A 14,169-nucleotide genomic window follows, 5' to 3' on the forward strand; every position below is an offset into this window, starting at 1 on the left:
GCCCTGCCGGGAAGCCAGGCGGAAGCAGCATCCGGGGTCCCGGTGGTGGGGCCTGGGAGCGGGGCCAGGGGCTGCCTGGGGCGTGGGAAGCGGGGCTGGGGGGGTCCTGAAACCCCATGGGGGGGTGCGAGCCGTGGGCTCCCCCATAGCTGGGGGGGGGAGTGAGCCCTGGGCTCCCCCATAGCTGGGGGGGGGGGTGAGCCCTGGGCCCCTCATAGCTGGGGGGGGGGGTGAGCCCTGGGCCCCTCATAGCTGGGGGGGGGGTGAGCCCTGGGGTCCCCATAGCTGGGGGGTGAGCCCTGGGGTCCCCATAGATGGGGAGGGTGAGCCCTGAGGTCCCCATAGCTGGGGGGGGTGAGCCCTGGGCTCCCCCATAGCTGGGAGGGGGTGAGCCCTGGGCCCCCCATAGCTGGGGGGGGTGAGCCCTGGGCCCCCCATAGCTGGGGGGGGGTGAGCCCTGGGCCCCTCATAGCTGGGGGGGGTGAGCCCTGGGGTCCCCATAGTTGGGGGGGGGTGAGCCCTGGGGTCCCCATAGCTGGCGGGGGGGGTGAGCCCTGGGCCCCCATAGCTGGGGGGGGTGAGCCCTGGGGTCCCCATAGTTGGGGGGGGGTGAGCCCTGGGGTCCCCATAGCTGGGGGGGGGGGGGGTGAGCCCTGGGCCCCCATAGCTGGGGGGGGGGGTGAGCCTTGGGCCCCCATAGCTGGGGAGGGGGGGGGTGAGCCCTGGGCCCCCATAGCTGGGGGGGGGTGTGAGCCCTGGGCCCCCATAGCTGGGGAGGGGGGGGGTGAGCCCTGGGCCCCCATAGCTGGGGGGGGGGTGAGCCCTGGGCCCCCATAGCTGGGGAGGGGGGGGGTGAGCCCTGGGCCCCCATAGCTGGGGAGGGGGGGGTGAGCCCTGGGCCCCTATAGCTGGGCGGGGGGGTGAGCCCTGGGCCCCCATAGCTGGGGAGGGGGGGGGTGAGCCCTGGGCCCCCATAGCTGGGGGGGGGGGTGAGCCCTGGGCCCCCATAGCTGGGGAGGGGGGGGGTGAGCCCTGGGCCCCCATAGCTGGGGGGGGGGTGAGCCCTGGGCCCCCATAGCTGGGGAGGGGGGGGGTGAGCCCTGGGCCCCCATAGCTGGGGGGGGGGTGAGCCCTGGGCCCCCATAGCTGGGGAGGGGGGGGGTGAGCCCTGGGCCCCCATAGCTGGGGGGGGGGGTGAGCCCTGGGCCCCCATAGCTGGGGAGGGGGGGGGTGAGCCCTGGGCCCCCATAGCTGGGGGGGGGGGGGGTGAGCCCTGGGCCCCCATAGCTGGGGGGGGGGGGGGTGAGCCCTGGGGCCCCCATAGCTGGGGAGGGGGGGGGTGAGCCCTGGGCCCCCATAGCTGGGGGGGGGGGGGGTGAGCCCTGGGCCCCCATAGCTGGGGGGGGGGGGGGTGAGCCCTGGGCCCCCATAGCTGGGGGGGGGGGGTGAGCCCTGGGCCCCCATAGCTGGGGGGGAACAGCCCAGGCAGCGCTCAGCACTGGGGGTGGGGGCGCCCCCTGGCGGCAGCGGCGAGGCCCTGCGGGAGGGCGCAGCGCGCATGCGCTCTAGCGCTCGGGGAACGACGCCGTTCGGCTCCCTTCGGCCCCGCTCGGCGCTTCCCGCCTCCCCTCGGCTCCCCTCGGCCCTTCCCGCTGCCGCTCGGCTCCTCCCGGTTGCCCTCGGCCCTTCCCGGCCTGGGCCATGGCGGCGGGCCGCCGTTCGCCGCCCGGTCCCTGCTGCCCGTCGCGGGTGGCGGTGCCCAGCGTGCACCAGAGCCTGCCCGAGATGGACTTCGAGCGGGGTCCGGGGAGGGGGGGGGAGGCACGGTGCGGGTGTGGGCAGGGGTGCAGGCAGAGGCAGGAGCAGGGCAGGGATCGGGGTAGGGGCTATGGGTGCGGGTACAGGCAGGGGTGCAGGCAGAAATTGGGGTGGCGCAGGGGTACAGGCAGGGCAGGGGGATGCTCTGGGCAGGGGTTGGGGTACAGGCAGGGCGGGGGGTCCTTCCCTGCCTGACGCGGCCCCCCCGCTGCCCGCAGGGATCTGGTCGGCGGCGCGGGACGGGGACGAGCCCCGGGTGCTGCAGCTGCTGGAGCGCCGGGGGGAGCCCAGCCAGCCCGACCTGGCGGGGTACACGGCGCTGGTACGGGAGGCGCGGGGACGGGGGGACGGGGAGGGGACACGCAGACCCCCCTGCCCACACCCCTGCCTGTCCCGTTCCGTCCCCCCAGCACTACGCCAGCCGCAACGGACACCTGGGGGTCTGCCGGCTGCTGCTGCAGCGGGGTGCCCGCTGCGACGCCCGCACGCCCGGCGGTGCCACCCCGCTGCACCGCGCCAGCTACTGCGGCCACCTCGCCGTGGCCCGGCTCCTGCTGGCCCACGGCGCCGACCCGGCCACCGCCGATGAGGACGGCCGCACCAGCCTGCACAAGGTGGGTGGCAGGGACGGGATGCGTCCCCCCCTTGCCGCCGCGGCACCGGCGTTGCCCGTGCCGGCGATGACAGATGCGTCACCCGCAGGCGGCTGAACAAGGCCACCGGGAGCTCTGCGCCTTGCTCCTGCGGCACAGCCCGGCGCTGGCCGGCATCCGCGACGCCAAGGGCCGGCGGCCCCGCGATGTGGCCGACCCAGCGGTGCAGGACCTGCTGGATACCTGAGGGGGACGCGGCGGGGCCGGGAGAGCCAGAGCCGCCACGCCGTGGGATACCCGGTGCTGCCAGACCCCATCTCCGATGGATAAACAAAGCCCCTGGCACTCAACGCCGCCTCTGCCTCTCTGTCCCCTGCGCCGGGTGCCGGTGCGGACCGGGGGTCACCCCTGAGCGGGGGCCTGGCAGCAGCAGGGGGGTCACAGCACCATTTTTTGGCTGCCAACCCCTCCAGTGGCTTTTATTTCTTAAAAAAAAAAATCACTTAAAATGGGGGAAATAGTCTTTTGTTGAACCAGGAAACACTACAGGGCGCCCGTGTGGTGGGGGCACCCTGTGCCTGCGGGGAGCGTGCCGTGACGGGGGAACCAAAACTGCGCTCCCAGCCCTCGGCTCGTGCCGCAGCCACCGGCTCCCACTCTGGCGAGCAGCCGGGAGCGCCGAGGAGGCAGAAGGGCTTCGGCCCTGGCTCTTCGCTTCCCCGTGGGATGGTTTGGTGTTGCCTCTAGCAGAGGAAACAGCAGCCGCTGAGCTCGCGGCACCCGTGTCGGGGCGGCGGTTAGCCCCCAAGCCAGGGAAACGTGGCAAGACACACGGGAGAGGGAGACGCACGACTTACATGTGGAGCCTCGCAGGGGGCACCCCGAATCGGCGTTCCGGCGGCTGCTCTGCCGTGCCGTGCTGCGGCCCAGCCTCAGCTGCTCGCTGCCAAGAAGAACCGGAGACGGAGGTTGCCCCACCAGCACCCCAGAACCCCCCAGCCATGCCCAGGGCACAGTTCCCAGTTGGGCACGGCTACTGGGGCACCCATCGCCGTCCCGCTGCCGTGCCGGCTCCCTACCTGGCACGGTGTTCCGGTGGTTCAGGAGCATGGTCCGGCTGCTGGGGATGATTTTCGGCTTGATGCTGTTGGGTGAAGCAGCCGGATTTGGGGTCCTGGAGGCCACAGGGGCACCGAGATACTGCGGCCGCATCACCTGGGCAGAGAGTGGGTCAGTGACCTGCGGGCAGCTCGGCGTGGGGCCCAGCGCTCCAAAAAAGCCGGGTGAGGCCGGGGCAGGCTCCCAACAGCCCGGATCCAGCCCCTACCTTGATCAGCTGCAGGTCGGTGAGCGCCCGCCGGGGCGGTACGAGGAGCAGCTCACGCAGCCGGGCACCGGGTGGACAGCGGGGACGAGCCGGAACCTGCCGAAGAGCATCTCCATTCGTAACCCGAAAAACGGCCGAGTGGGTCCGGCGCTGCCCCGGGGGGCGAGCCCGGCGCTACCGGCCGCTCTCACCTGCGGGTGACGCCGTCGTAGGTGAAGGCTCCATTTTCGAACTTCGGTCCCTCCTTCGCCCCCTCCATCTCCCGCGGAGAGCGGGCTGCCCGTGGTCTGAGCGGCACGGGAGGACCTGACAGGCGGAGGGAGCACCCAGCGCCGCGCAGACCCTGGAGGGGACCCGGCTACGGCCGGGCCCCTGCGCGCCCGGTGGCACGGGGCGGGGGATCGGTGAAGGGAGAGATGCAGGACCCGGCTCCCGCCGCCCAGGCCTCGCGCAGCGCCCCGCCCGCCTTCCTCCCGGAGAGCCAATCGGCGGCCGCCTCGCCCTCTGTCGCTCCGCCTCTCCGCGATCTACCCCCCGCCCCGCAGCCAATCGCCGGCCGCCTAACGCCCCGCCTCGGGGCCAATCGCCGGCCGTCCCACCTCACGCAGTGCAGCCAATCGCCGCCCGATATCGCCTCCGGGGGCGGTGCCTCACCGCCGCGCCGTAAACAACACCGGGGAAGGATTTAAAGGGGCCGCGTCCTACGGCCCGGTAACCGGGGCGCGCCCTGCGCGGCTCCCCCCACCTCGCCGCGAAGCACGGAGGAGACCGACGTATAGATATAGATTTTTATTACCCAACTGGCAAAAAAAAACCCCCTCAAAAACCCATCAAATAAAATTCCACAGTCGGTATCACAGCCGGGAGGGGGCGGCGGGAGGAGGAGGGGTGTCACAACCGGGGGGGGAGGCCCGGCCCCCCCCCACCCCCCCCAAATATATAAATCAAACCTGATGCGCAAAATAAATACGAATTCCCAGAGAGGGGGGGGGGTTGCATAGAGGATGATTTAATTAAAAAAAGTTTGGTTTTTTTTCGTCTTGGTTTATTATTATTATTATTATTAATTATTATTATTATTATTTCTAGTATCTCCCCGCGGAAGGACCTAGGACCTGATCGTCGAGATGTGATTAACAAAAATAATTAACCTTCTCCCAATAACTTACAGAGTTCACCCAGGGAACTTGTGCTTTTTTTTTGGGGGAGGGGGGGGGTGTCTCTCCCTCCCCCCCCCCAGGCCACGAAGCTCCGGGGACCGGGGTGGGGGGGCCGGCCGGTGCTCACTGGGCATCCCCCGTCCTGCCCCAAGGAGGTCACCGGGGGATTTAGGGGTCCCCCGGTGCCGGGGAGGGGGGGGGACCCGGCGCTGGCCCCCTCCTGCCTGTACAACTTTGGTCACTAGCTTTGTGCCGCCCCGAAATGCCGGATCCTGCACCCCCCCCTTCACCGATCCCCCCCCCCCGACCCCCGGCACCCAGACCCTGAGACGCCCCACGGCAGGGGGGAAGGCACCGAAACCGCCGGAGGGTGGGGGGGAGGGGGGCGTCCCTGCCGTCCTCGGCACACTCGTGACGCCGGTGGGGCCGGGGCCGAGGAGGGGGGGGGGGTCCCGGGATGGTCTCGGCCGCGGTCGTGCCCGGTTTCGCACCGGTGACACTTTGAACGCGCCGAGCCCATCCCCTCGGTCTCAGGCCTGCCGCCCAGCTCTCCACCGCCGCATCCCCCGGTGCCCCGGGCCAGCGGGAAAGGGGAACGGGCACGGAGAAGGGTCGCGGCATCGCCCCGGTTCACCGGGAGAAGGATGAGACGACACCGTCACGCCGCATCCCGGGCGTCCCCGTCCACCGTCGCGCCCCAAAACCACCAGGGCCGGGATGCCCGTGCCGGGGGGCCGTGGCGGAGCCCCCCCCCCCCGCCCCGAAGCGGCGTACGAGACCTGAAGCTCCCTGAGCTGAACGAGCGCCGTCGGCGGGGCGGCCGGCGGAGAGTTGTGCCGTCTCCACCGCCATCCGTTTAAATTAATTAAAAATAAGCCAGTCTGGAAAGCAGCAGCAAATCCCGGGCTCCGTTTCCCACCGCCGCCTCCTCCAGCTCAACCGGGCTTCTTCGGCAACCGCGGCACCCGGTACGGCGTCACCGAGGAGACGCCGAGCGTTTCCTACCGGGGAAAGGGTCCCTAAAACGGGCACGCGAGGTCCCTCCCGGCGCGTGCCGGCGGGGCCGGGGTCAGATGGAGTTTTCCAGGGGGCTGTGGTTGCTCCGGCGGCTCAGGCAGTTCCTCTCGTTCAGGAGACTGGTGGTCTCGTCGGCAGTGGCGGAGGGTTCCGGTTTTTCCGGTAAACCGGTATCCGGTTTAGGGGCGTTGCTGTCGGGGGATTGGGGACAACTGTCCATGCGGGAAGCCGTCAGGCCGTTCTGGTATTCCTGCCGCGTGATCTGCGCCGGGGAAAAAAATAATAAGGGGGGGTGGGGTGGATGAGGAGCCGCGCCGGACCCCACCGACGGCGTCCCCGTCCCCGTGCCGGCGGGCAGCCGCCTCACCTTGACGAACTGGAGGTCGGTGAGAGCGCGGACGCTGAAGTCGGCCACGTACTGGGCGCCGGTGCCGGCGCTGAGCTGGTTGTTGCTGCCGCTGACGGGGGAAGAGACGGAGTCGGAGCGTTCGTGGTAGCTGAGGGAAGCCGAGCGGTTCAGGCTGCTGACGTGGGACGGGGAGCGGATCTCTGCGGGGACAGGAGGGAGGGGGTTAACCACACCGCGGACCCCCTACCCCCGGGAAGGGTCCTACGCCGTGCTGGGATGAGGGCCTGGCAACTCTCTGCCTGCCGGTTACGGGGTGCTGAGCCCCCTCGGTGATGCCGGCGCGTGCCGGGCAGGGAGAGCCCCGACCCGCAGGCTCTGGGGACACGGAGCCCAGCGGTGACAGGGAGCGATGGGACGTGCGTCCACCCCAGCACAGCCCTGTGCCCCCCGTGGCTGAGCGCTGCCGTCCCCCAGCTCTGCCGGATTTGATCCCTGCCCGTCGCCTGCCGAACAGCCACGGCCGGGGAGTCCAGAGCCCCAGGGGACAAAGGACCAGGGGACAGTCCCAGCCCAAGGACGCTGTGACTCCCAAAACCGGTGAATCAGTCACCCCGCGTGGGGTTAGGGACGAGGTGGGGGTTACGGTGACGTGCTCGGCAAGCCGGGGTGACACAGGAACCACATGCAGCAACGGGGAGAGTGGCACCTCCTCACCGGCCAGCCGGCGCGGGGACAGCCACCACAGCGGGCTGCCCAGCCGGTGCTGTCCCCCTCTTCCTCCACCGTATCCACACCGAAGGGAGAAATCGGGGTAGTTACGGGGTGTGCAGGACCCTAATGCCATCGGGTGACACCGGGCAACGGCGCTGCCCAGCTCCAGCCCCGCGCCACAGCCCGCACCGGGGCAAGGAGCCTCCTCCGGAAACGCTCGGACGCGGGGTGAGAAAGCCGAGGTAACCAGGACGGCTCCCGGTACACGGAACCGGACAAGATGACGAGTAGCCGGTCCGACCCGGGGGGATAAAACATTGCATTAATGGGGTGGAGACGCCCACTACGGCGGGTTAATGCGGTCACAGCGGGGTTTGGCACGTCATGCAGCCGCACCGTTTACCTGTCAACCTGGCAAACAATGACCCTCGCTTTGTGGCTGGGCGTCGGGGCTGGGCTAGGGCAGAGAGACGACAACACAAGACAGACGCAGAGGACAAGGTCAAGAGACGCCGGCGGGGCAAAGGAGAGGGCGGCTGTGGGTTACCTCTACCCCTCACGGTGGATGGGGGCTGGTGACCCCAAGATGAAACAGCGAGGGTCGGCGTCCGGCCGCTCGCAGAAGCCGACAGCGACGGGAGGGCAGTCCGAAATGGGGGCAGCCCGAAATCGGACCCTCCGCCCGCTGCCAGACACGCTCGGGGTGCGGGTCCCCGAGGACAAGTGCCAGGCGAGGTGCTGGTCCCCCTCCCCCCAGCACGGCGCAGGGGGGCACCGGTGGGGGCTCCAGCGTCTCCTATTCCCACCGGCAGCTCTAAAACAGGGTGGGAGGGCTCTGCCCACGCTGGCACCCAGACGATCGGGGGGTGCTTACCGGATACAGGAGAGGGGCTGAGCGCCATCACCCCGTAATAGGAGAAAGCCCCCGCTTCAAACTTCATGCATTCCTTGCCGGCTTCCACCTCCACCTTGCCCTGCAAGGGAGAGACGGCGTCGGACTCTGTAAGCCACATCCCGCAGCGCTGGGCTGGATGAGACCCCCTCCATCGCAGCCTTCCCCCCGGGGTGAGGGTTCACCCAAGGGTCCCCACGCGCAGTGGCTGGCAATGCCACCCCGCGCCCGGGTACCTGCAGGATGAGGATGAAGTAGTCGGCTGCTTTGTTTTTGCAGTAGAGGAAATGGCGAGGGGATTTCTTGTTCTCCTCGTCGAACTTCAGCTCCTGGATGACGTCGGAATATTTGAGGAGCCGCAGCAGGATCTTCTCCGAGATGAAGTTGGGGGTGAAGAGCGTCACCTCTGAGAACGAGAGGGGAAGGGGGGGTCAGAGCCGCAGGCCTTGTCCCTCCCGCTGTCCCTCGGGGTCGTTCCCTGGATCAGGCTGGGCCCCACCGGCCCCCCCCCGCCCTGGGGGCAGAAGACCCCGGGTCCAGCCCCAACACCAGCTCCAGGTCCCCAGCAAGACCAGTCCCAGCCTTGAGGGGCCACGTGCCAGCTGGGGAACAGGACCATCCTGAAGGGACAGGGACCTGCTGGCACCCCTGAACCCCGTCCCTTCTCGTTTCGCAGGGGGACAGAGGGGAGGAGAGCGGGACAAGACGCAAGCGCCTCATAATTTCGGAACGAGATGGTTGGAACGACTCTTCCGTGGTGGAGGGACGGGAAAAGAGCCCACACGGCTGCCAGGGAGCCGTCGGTGCCGGCATTCCGCAGCCGGACTGAGCCCAGGGGTGCCCCTGAGCTGCAGGGGGCTTCCCCCCGTGCCCCCCCCCCCCCAAAAAAAAACCAACTCACCCGTGGAGAGGAAGCGGTGAGCGGCCAGCAGCAGCTGCGGGGAGACCTTCACCTTCAGCTCGTTGACGGGGTCCTTGAAGGCTGAGAAGTCCCGCTTGCTCTTCTGGTTGCCCACCCGCTTCTTGCTGCGGTTGTCGGCTGCGGGGAACAGGGTGTTATGGGGGGGGACCGGAGGGACCCCGGCACACGACGAGGGTGGGGAGAGGGGCCCAAGCCCCAAAACCTACTGTACATATCCGATTCATCCAGGATCTCCGACTTGATGATCTCCTCGATGACGTCCTCCAGCGTCACCAGCCCCAGCACCTCGTAGAAGGGGTCTCCCTCCCCCTCGTTGTTCACCTTCTGCACGATGGCCAGGTGGGACTTCCCTGCGGACAGACACACGGACGTTGGAAGGGAGACCACCCCCCGGAGCACCCCTAGCCCCACCGCTGGGTCCCAGCAACCCAGGGATGTCACCGGGACCAGCCCTTCCCTCCCCGTCACCCTCCTGGATAAGAAACAATAAACCAGTTAAAATCTAAACTGGGCTGGGCGCTAATTCCCAGTGTAATGACAGTAATTAAGCCCGTGACAGCGGCGCCCGCAAGGCTCAAGGCACCTCCGTCTCGCCGTGGGGTGTGGGCTTGGCCAGGGGGGTCAGAGGAGACGGGATGTGGCCCCGGAGGAGCCCGTGCCACATCACCGGAGCACGGCACGGTTCCGGCAGCGTCGGCTGAGCACCGGTGGGCTGAGAGCACCCCGGCACGGAGGGAACGACGCAGTCCCCACCTCTCCGAATTTCCTCAACGCCTCTGCCAAGCTGACCCGAGGCTGTCCCATCCCGAAGGAAACGCTCCGGACACCTGGTGCCGTAGCGGCCGCTCGATCCCGGAGCCAAAACATCCGGGAGAAGAGAGCCAAGGGCAAGCAGCCGCTGCCCGGCCGGCCCCGGCCACCAGCAGGCAGGTCCTTGCTGGCAGGAAGACCTCTCCAGCCCTAAATTATCAACTCCCCTCGCTCCGCCGGCCTCACCCCATGCAGGCAGGACGTGGTTTGCCTTATTCCAGCTAAATCCGAACCGCCGGCTCACGTCGAAGCTGGCGTCGCTCCTGCCCCCAGTTGCCGGGCACCCGTCGAGCCTCTCCGTGAACCGAACGTTTCTCCTGCTTTGTCCCAAAATCGTGCCGAGATGCTGGGAAAAACTCCTCCTCCTCGGAACATCCACCTCCGCTCCGGGGAGAGGAGCCGAGCGGTCGCGTGGAAAACCGCAGCGTGCCCAGGGCAGGCCAATGGACCCGCAGGACCGGTATGCTTAGCCTGGGGAAACTGAGGCACGGAGGAATGTGACGTTCCCTCCCTGCCCTCAGCGCAACCCGAAATAAAATCACTTCTACCTCCTCAAGCACCACGCTCGCCCTCAGGCCAGCGGCAAGGTGTCCTGCTCGCTGTCCCGCTCCGGTTCCAGCACAAATCCTTCCCCGACGCTATCTGCTATTTAATTTTAGAGCCGCAGGCCCCTTGTCACTCAGGGAAAAGCCAATTTTAGGGATGGGCACCGCGCAGCTCCCCTTTTTCTCCTTCTTCAGCCAAGCTCACGCGGGTTCAGGCAACCCCGCTGCAAAAAGGCATGGCATAGAGAGGGGAGAAAAGACCCTAAAATTGTTGTTTGGGCCGCGAAAACCCCTCACCCACCCATCTAACCCCTTCGGCGAGGCGCGGCGGCTCCTTCGCCGACCGCGTGCGAGGCGGGGAGAGGTGAAAGGATCGGCCCCGATGAGTCAGGCAGAGGTTTCTCTCCGGGACGAGGAGCCAAGGCTGAGCTCGGAGGGGAGCGGCCGGTGGCAAAACAAACACGCCACGGGGAACCCGAACCGTCGGAGCAAAGGGCACGGCGCCGGTTGTCGCGGCATCGCCAGCGGGGTGTGTCGGAACCCCCTTTGCCGCGATGGTTCCTACACACGAGGAGGGAGAGCAACACCCCGAGCTCGGCAGGGAGGCCGGGAGCTCCCCGTCGGGGTCGTTCCGCGCTCGAAGCTTCACGCCGGGCGCGCGCCGAGAGAAGGAGAAGACGGGGAAGAGGCGCCGAGCCGAGCGTCGGACGTCGCTGTGGGTGCTGTCACCCCGAGGCCGGCGTCAGGGACACCTCCGCGGCACCCGGGGGGAGAGGTCCGGCTGCTGAGCGTCGCAATTAGGACGATCGGAAGCACAGCCGGTTGATTTTTTTTTTTTTTTTTTTCCCCTTCTTTATCCTTTTGCTGGCTGTGTCTCCCGCTTTCTGATCCGGGTCCTGAGCAGTGGGATGAGGGCAGAGTCTCGCCGCGATGCTGCATCCACGAGGAACGGGGTTCAGGAAGGGACCTCAAAAACAACCCAGGCAGCCGCCCCACAAATTACCCGGCTCCCGACCCAGAGAGGCAGCGATGGAAAAAAAAAAATAAATAACAATACAGGACATGGGCGGCTTTGTAACCGGAATGAGCGTGCTTTAAATCCTTTAATAAGGATTCGTCGGAGGGAAAGCCGGTGCCAGCAGCCGGGATAACTCCAGCAGCTCGATAGGATTCCGCTTCCGTTCTGCTGGTTTTTGGAGCGGGACGGCCGCGCGCGCTCCTATGGCCGTTCTCGAACTGGCGTGAGATGAACTGAAGGAAAAACATTTGCCGAGAAGGTTTTTCACCGATCGGGGCAGCTCCAAGACGATGAGATCCCCTCCTCGTCGCTGCAACCACAAACGACGCCGAGCCACGACCGAGGGGATCCCGTGCCGAGATTTTTGGGTGCCAGGGAAGCACGGGAGGCGGGAGCAGAGCTGCTGTTTCCTACCTACCCTCAAAGATCAGCCAGGCTCGGACTTACCAGCTCCCAAACCCTCGCCCAAGCTTAAGCCGAGCTCTTGCTGTGGGAGGAATTATTAGATCCCCTAAATCTCCGCACGACCCCCCCCAAAACATCCCCGACGGCGGCAGGGCGCAGCAAACCGCCTGGCTCTTGTGACGCGCCCAAACCTCCGCCGGGCGAGTGTAACGGGAGCCGGAGGAGAGCGCGGGGTCACGCTCGGCTGAGGGTTGGCCTGGCATCACCCGGCACAGCTGCTCCACAGCCGGGCTCTTTATTTTATCCCGGCACGGATGCAGGCAGCCGGTTCCTCGCCGGCAGGAGCTGCGAGAAGCTGGGAAGGGCAGGAGGGTCCGGCAAAGCCCCGAGTGGGGACCCCGGGCGGGTCAAATCCTGCCTCGGAGCTAACACAGCCTTTCCCGCTCCCGGTGGGATCAGCCTCCGGTGAGCCCGGGTCCCGCTGCTCCTCCCAGCCCTCCTCCGGCCGGGTTTTAGGTGTCCCGATGTGGTGAGCGGGAAGCAAAGCGGGGATGAGGGCCGGCACCGAACGGCACTCGCTGTTCCCCGTAGCGGGGAAGGGCCCAGAGGAGGGAGCCAAGCCCAAACCAAGGAGCCGAGCAATTTTCCAGCAGCTATTCAAGGGCCTCCAGGGCCGATAATTAAAAACAAGGAACAAGTAAACACTCCCAAAGTGTTTCTCGGAGCGCTGGTTGCTTCACAGCCGATAAAGCAGAAGCTCTCCCTCCCCGGCGCGGGCGCAGTGCCGTTACCAAACCCCGGAAGCCCGGGGTGGTTGCGGGCACCGAGCAGCTGCCCCCAGTTCGGCGCCGCGCTGCCCGTCCCCAGCACCACAACGGCGCGTCCCCAGGCGCCCGGTCCCCTCCGGATCGCGACCGCCCCAACCGTGGGGACCCCGGGGCAGCCCCGGCGTGGGCAGCTCCACCCTGGAGGACAAAACTCTCCGGAGTTTTGCTTCCGGCATCCGCCGGCCTCTTCCGAGGGGAAGAAAGCAGCACCCCGGGGAAGCGGCACCCCCCTGACCCCCTCTCACCCTTTTTGAACTCCTCCAGCATGGCGTCCAGCTTGGTGTCGTGGAAGACGACGTGGACGGGGTGGTTGTAGAATTTGGTGATGGTTTTGAGGGGGGTACAATCATCCGGGTCGACGAAAGCCAGATCCTTGACGTAGAGGATGTCCATGATGTTGGAACGCTCGTCCTCGTAGACGGGGATGCGGGTGTAGCCGCTCTCCATGATTTCCGACATGGTGTTGAAATCCAGGATGGCGTCGCTGTTGATCATGAAACAGTTCTGCAGCGGGGTCATCACGTCCTCCACCGTCTTGGTGCGAAGCTCCAGGGCCCCTTGGATCATGTTAAGCTCTTCCCTCACCAGGTCGTTGTAGGGTTCCGTCACCTTCAACATCTCCACCAGCTTCTCCCGGTTGTAGACGGTGCCGATCTCCTGACCCAAGATGCAGTCGAGGAGTTTGCTGATGGGGTAGGAGAGGGGGAACGTCACCAGCATGAAGAACTTGGTGACCACGATGGTGTTGGCGCCCACGGCCAAGCCGTGGCGGGAGCAGAGAGCCTGGGGCACGATCTCCCCGAAGATGACGATGCCGATAGTGGAAGCGACGACGGCGCCGATGCCGGAGCCGATGAGATCATCGAGGAGGATGGTGAGGGTGGTGTTAACCAGCACGTTACCCAGCAGCAGGGAACAAAGCAAATAGTTCCCCTTACGGCGGATGGGTTCGATCTTACGGGCGTAACGCTTCTCCTTCTCGGTGCCGCAGTTCTGCACGATGCGCAGCTCCATGGGATCCAGCGCCATGAGGCCCAGGTTGAGCCCGCTGAACATCCCCGACAGCAGCAACAACCCGGCGATGAGAATCACCTGCAGCCAAAGGGGCAAGAGCGATTTTTTCTCCTCCAACACCACGATACGTCCGTCGGGGCCTTGATGGGGCAACCAGGGTTGGCCGGGTCGCCGTTGGGTGCAGAGGACGTAGGTTTTGGCCTGTTCGTCCTTACGCAGGGGCTGGACACGGACCCGCAGCAGGGCCGAGGTGTCGCGGGCCTCGGCCGGGCCGGGCTGCACCAGCAGGTCCTGGGAGCGCTCGGGGCAGGTGCCGTTGGGAACCGAAGTGTTGGCGGCGGCTCGTAGCTCGGCGAAGGCCACCCGTTCGCCGGTGCGAGGGCCCAACCCCAGCCCGTAGAGGCGGAGCAGCACCTCGCTCCCTTCCGTCACACGGATGGGCCCGCGGGTGGGAGCCCCCGTCGCCGGCTTCGTGCTTTCCTCCAACCGCATGCCCAGGATCACGCTGTCCCCCGACGGTACCGCCCCGCCGGGCAGCGCCAGCAGCAACAACAGCGGCGGCAGCAACGGAGGAGACGACTGGGACCCCCCGCCGCCCCCCCCGGCCCCGCCGGGGCCCCCCCCGCCGCCGCGCCGCCGCCCGCCGCCCGGCGCCATGTTAGTGTCTCGCGGCCGCCGCGCTCGCGGCCGCGTCAGAGACCGCGCCACGCCCCCCGCCCCGGGGGAGCGCGTCACACGCCGCGCCCACTCACCCCCCCCCC

The 14,169-nt window shown here is 67.4% G+C and overlaps 3 protein-coding genes across 4 annotated transcripts; 1 reads left to right on the forward strand and 2 right to left on the reverse strand.

Moving 5' to 3' along the window:
* Positions 1-1,616: 1,616 nt before the first annotated feature.
* ANKRD39 (ankyrin repeat domain 39) lies at positions 1,617-2,761 on the forward strand. Of its 2 annotated transcripts, XM_075174796.1 has the most exons (4): positions 1,617-1,801; positions 2,037-2,140; positions 2,229-2,432; positions 2,521-2,761. In XM_075174796.1, exons 1-4 carry the CDS (start codon positions 1,702-1,704, stop codon positions 2,656-2,658), a joined length of 546 nt encoding a protein of 181 aa, XP_075030897.1. In that variant the 5' UTR covers positions 1,617-1,701; the 3' UTR covers positions 2,659-2,761. The 2 variants fall into 2 exon arrangements, with proteins under 2 accessions (XP_075030897.1, XP_075030896.1); XM_075174795.1 differs by lacking the exon at positions 1,617-1,801 and having other exon boundaries at positions 1,817-2,432.
* A 95-nt stretch (positions 2,762-2,856) lies between these two features.
* On the reverse strand, positions 2,857-5,750 carry LOC142093456 (uncharacterized). Its single transcript, XM_075174635.1, has 6 exons — positions 5,673-5,750; positions 3,930-4,265; positions 3,739-3,834; positions 3,491-3,626; positions 3,269-3,354; positions 2,857-3,154 (listed from the first exon to the last, which is right to left on the reverse strand). The coding sequence occupies exons 1-5, from the start codon at positions 5,748-5,750 to the stop codon at positions 3,344-3,346; spliced, it is 657 nt and encodes a 218-aa protein (XP_075030736.1). The 3' UTR covers positions 2,857-3,154; positions 3,269-3,343.
* Positions 4,513-14,080, reverse strand: CNNM4 (cyclin and CBS domain divalent metal cation transport mediator 4). Its single transcript, XM_075174791.1, has 7 exons — positions 12,640-14,080; positions 8,996-9,139; positions 8,769-8,906; positions 8,104-8,273; positions 7,850-7,949; positions 6,283-6,464; positions 4,513-6,177 (listed from the first exon to the last, which is right to left on the reverse strand). The coding sequence occupies exons 1-7, from the start codon at positions 14,063-14,065 to the stop codon at positions 5,968-5,970; spliced, it is 2,370 nt and encodes a 789-aa protein (XP_075030892.1). The 5' UTR covers positions 14,066-14,080; the 3' UTR covers positions 4,513-5,967.
* Positions 14,081-14,169: the final 89 nt, after the last annotated feature.

The sequence above is a fragment of the Calonectris borealis genome, chromosome 27 (assembly GCF_964195595.1).
Source record: "Calonectris borealis chromosome 27, bCalBor7.hap1.2, whole genome shotgun sequence".
NCBI classification, from domain to species: Eukaryota; Metazoa; Chordata; class Aves; order Procellariiformes; family Procellariidae; genus Calonectris; species Calonectris borealis.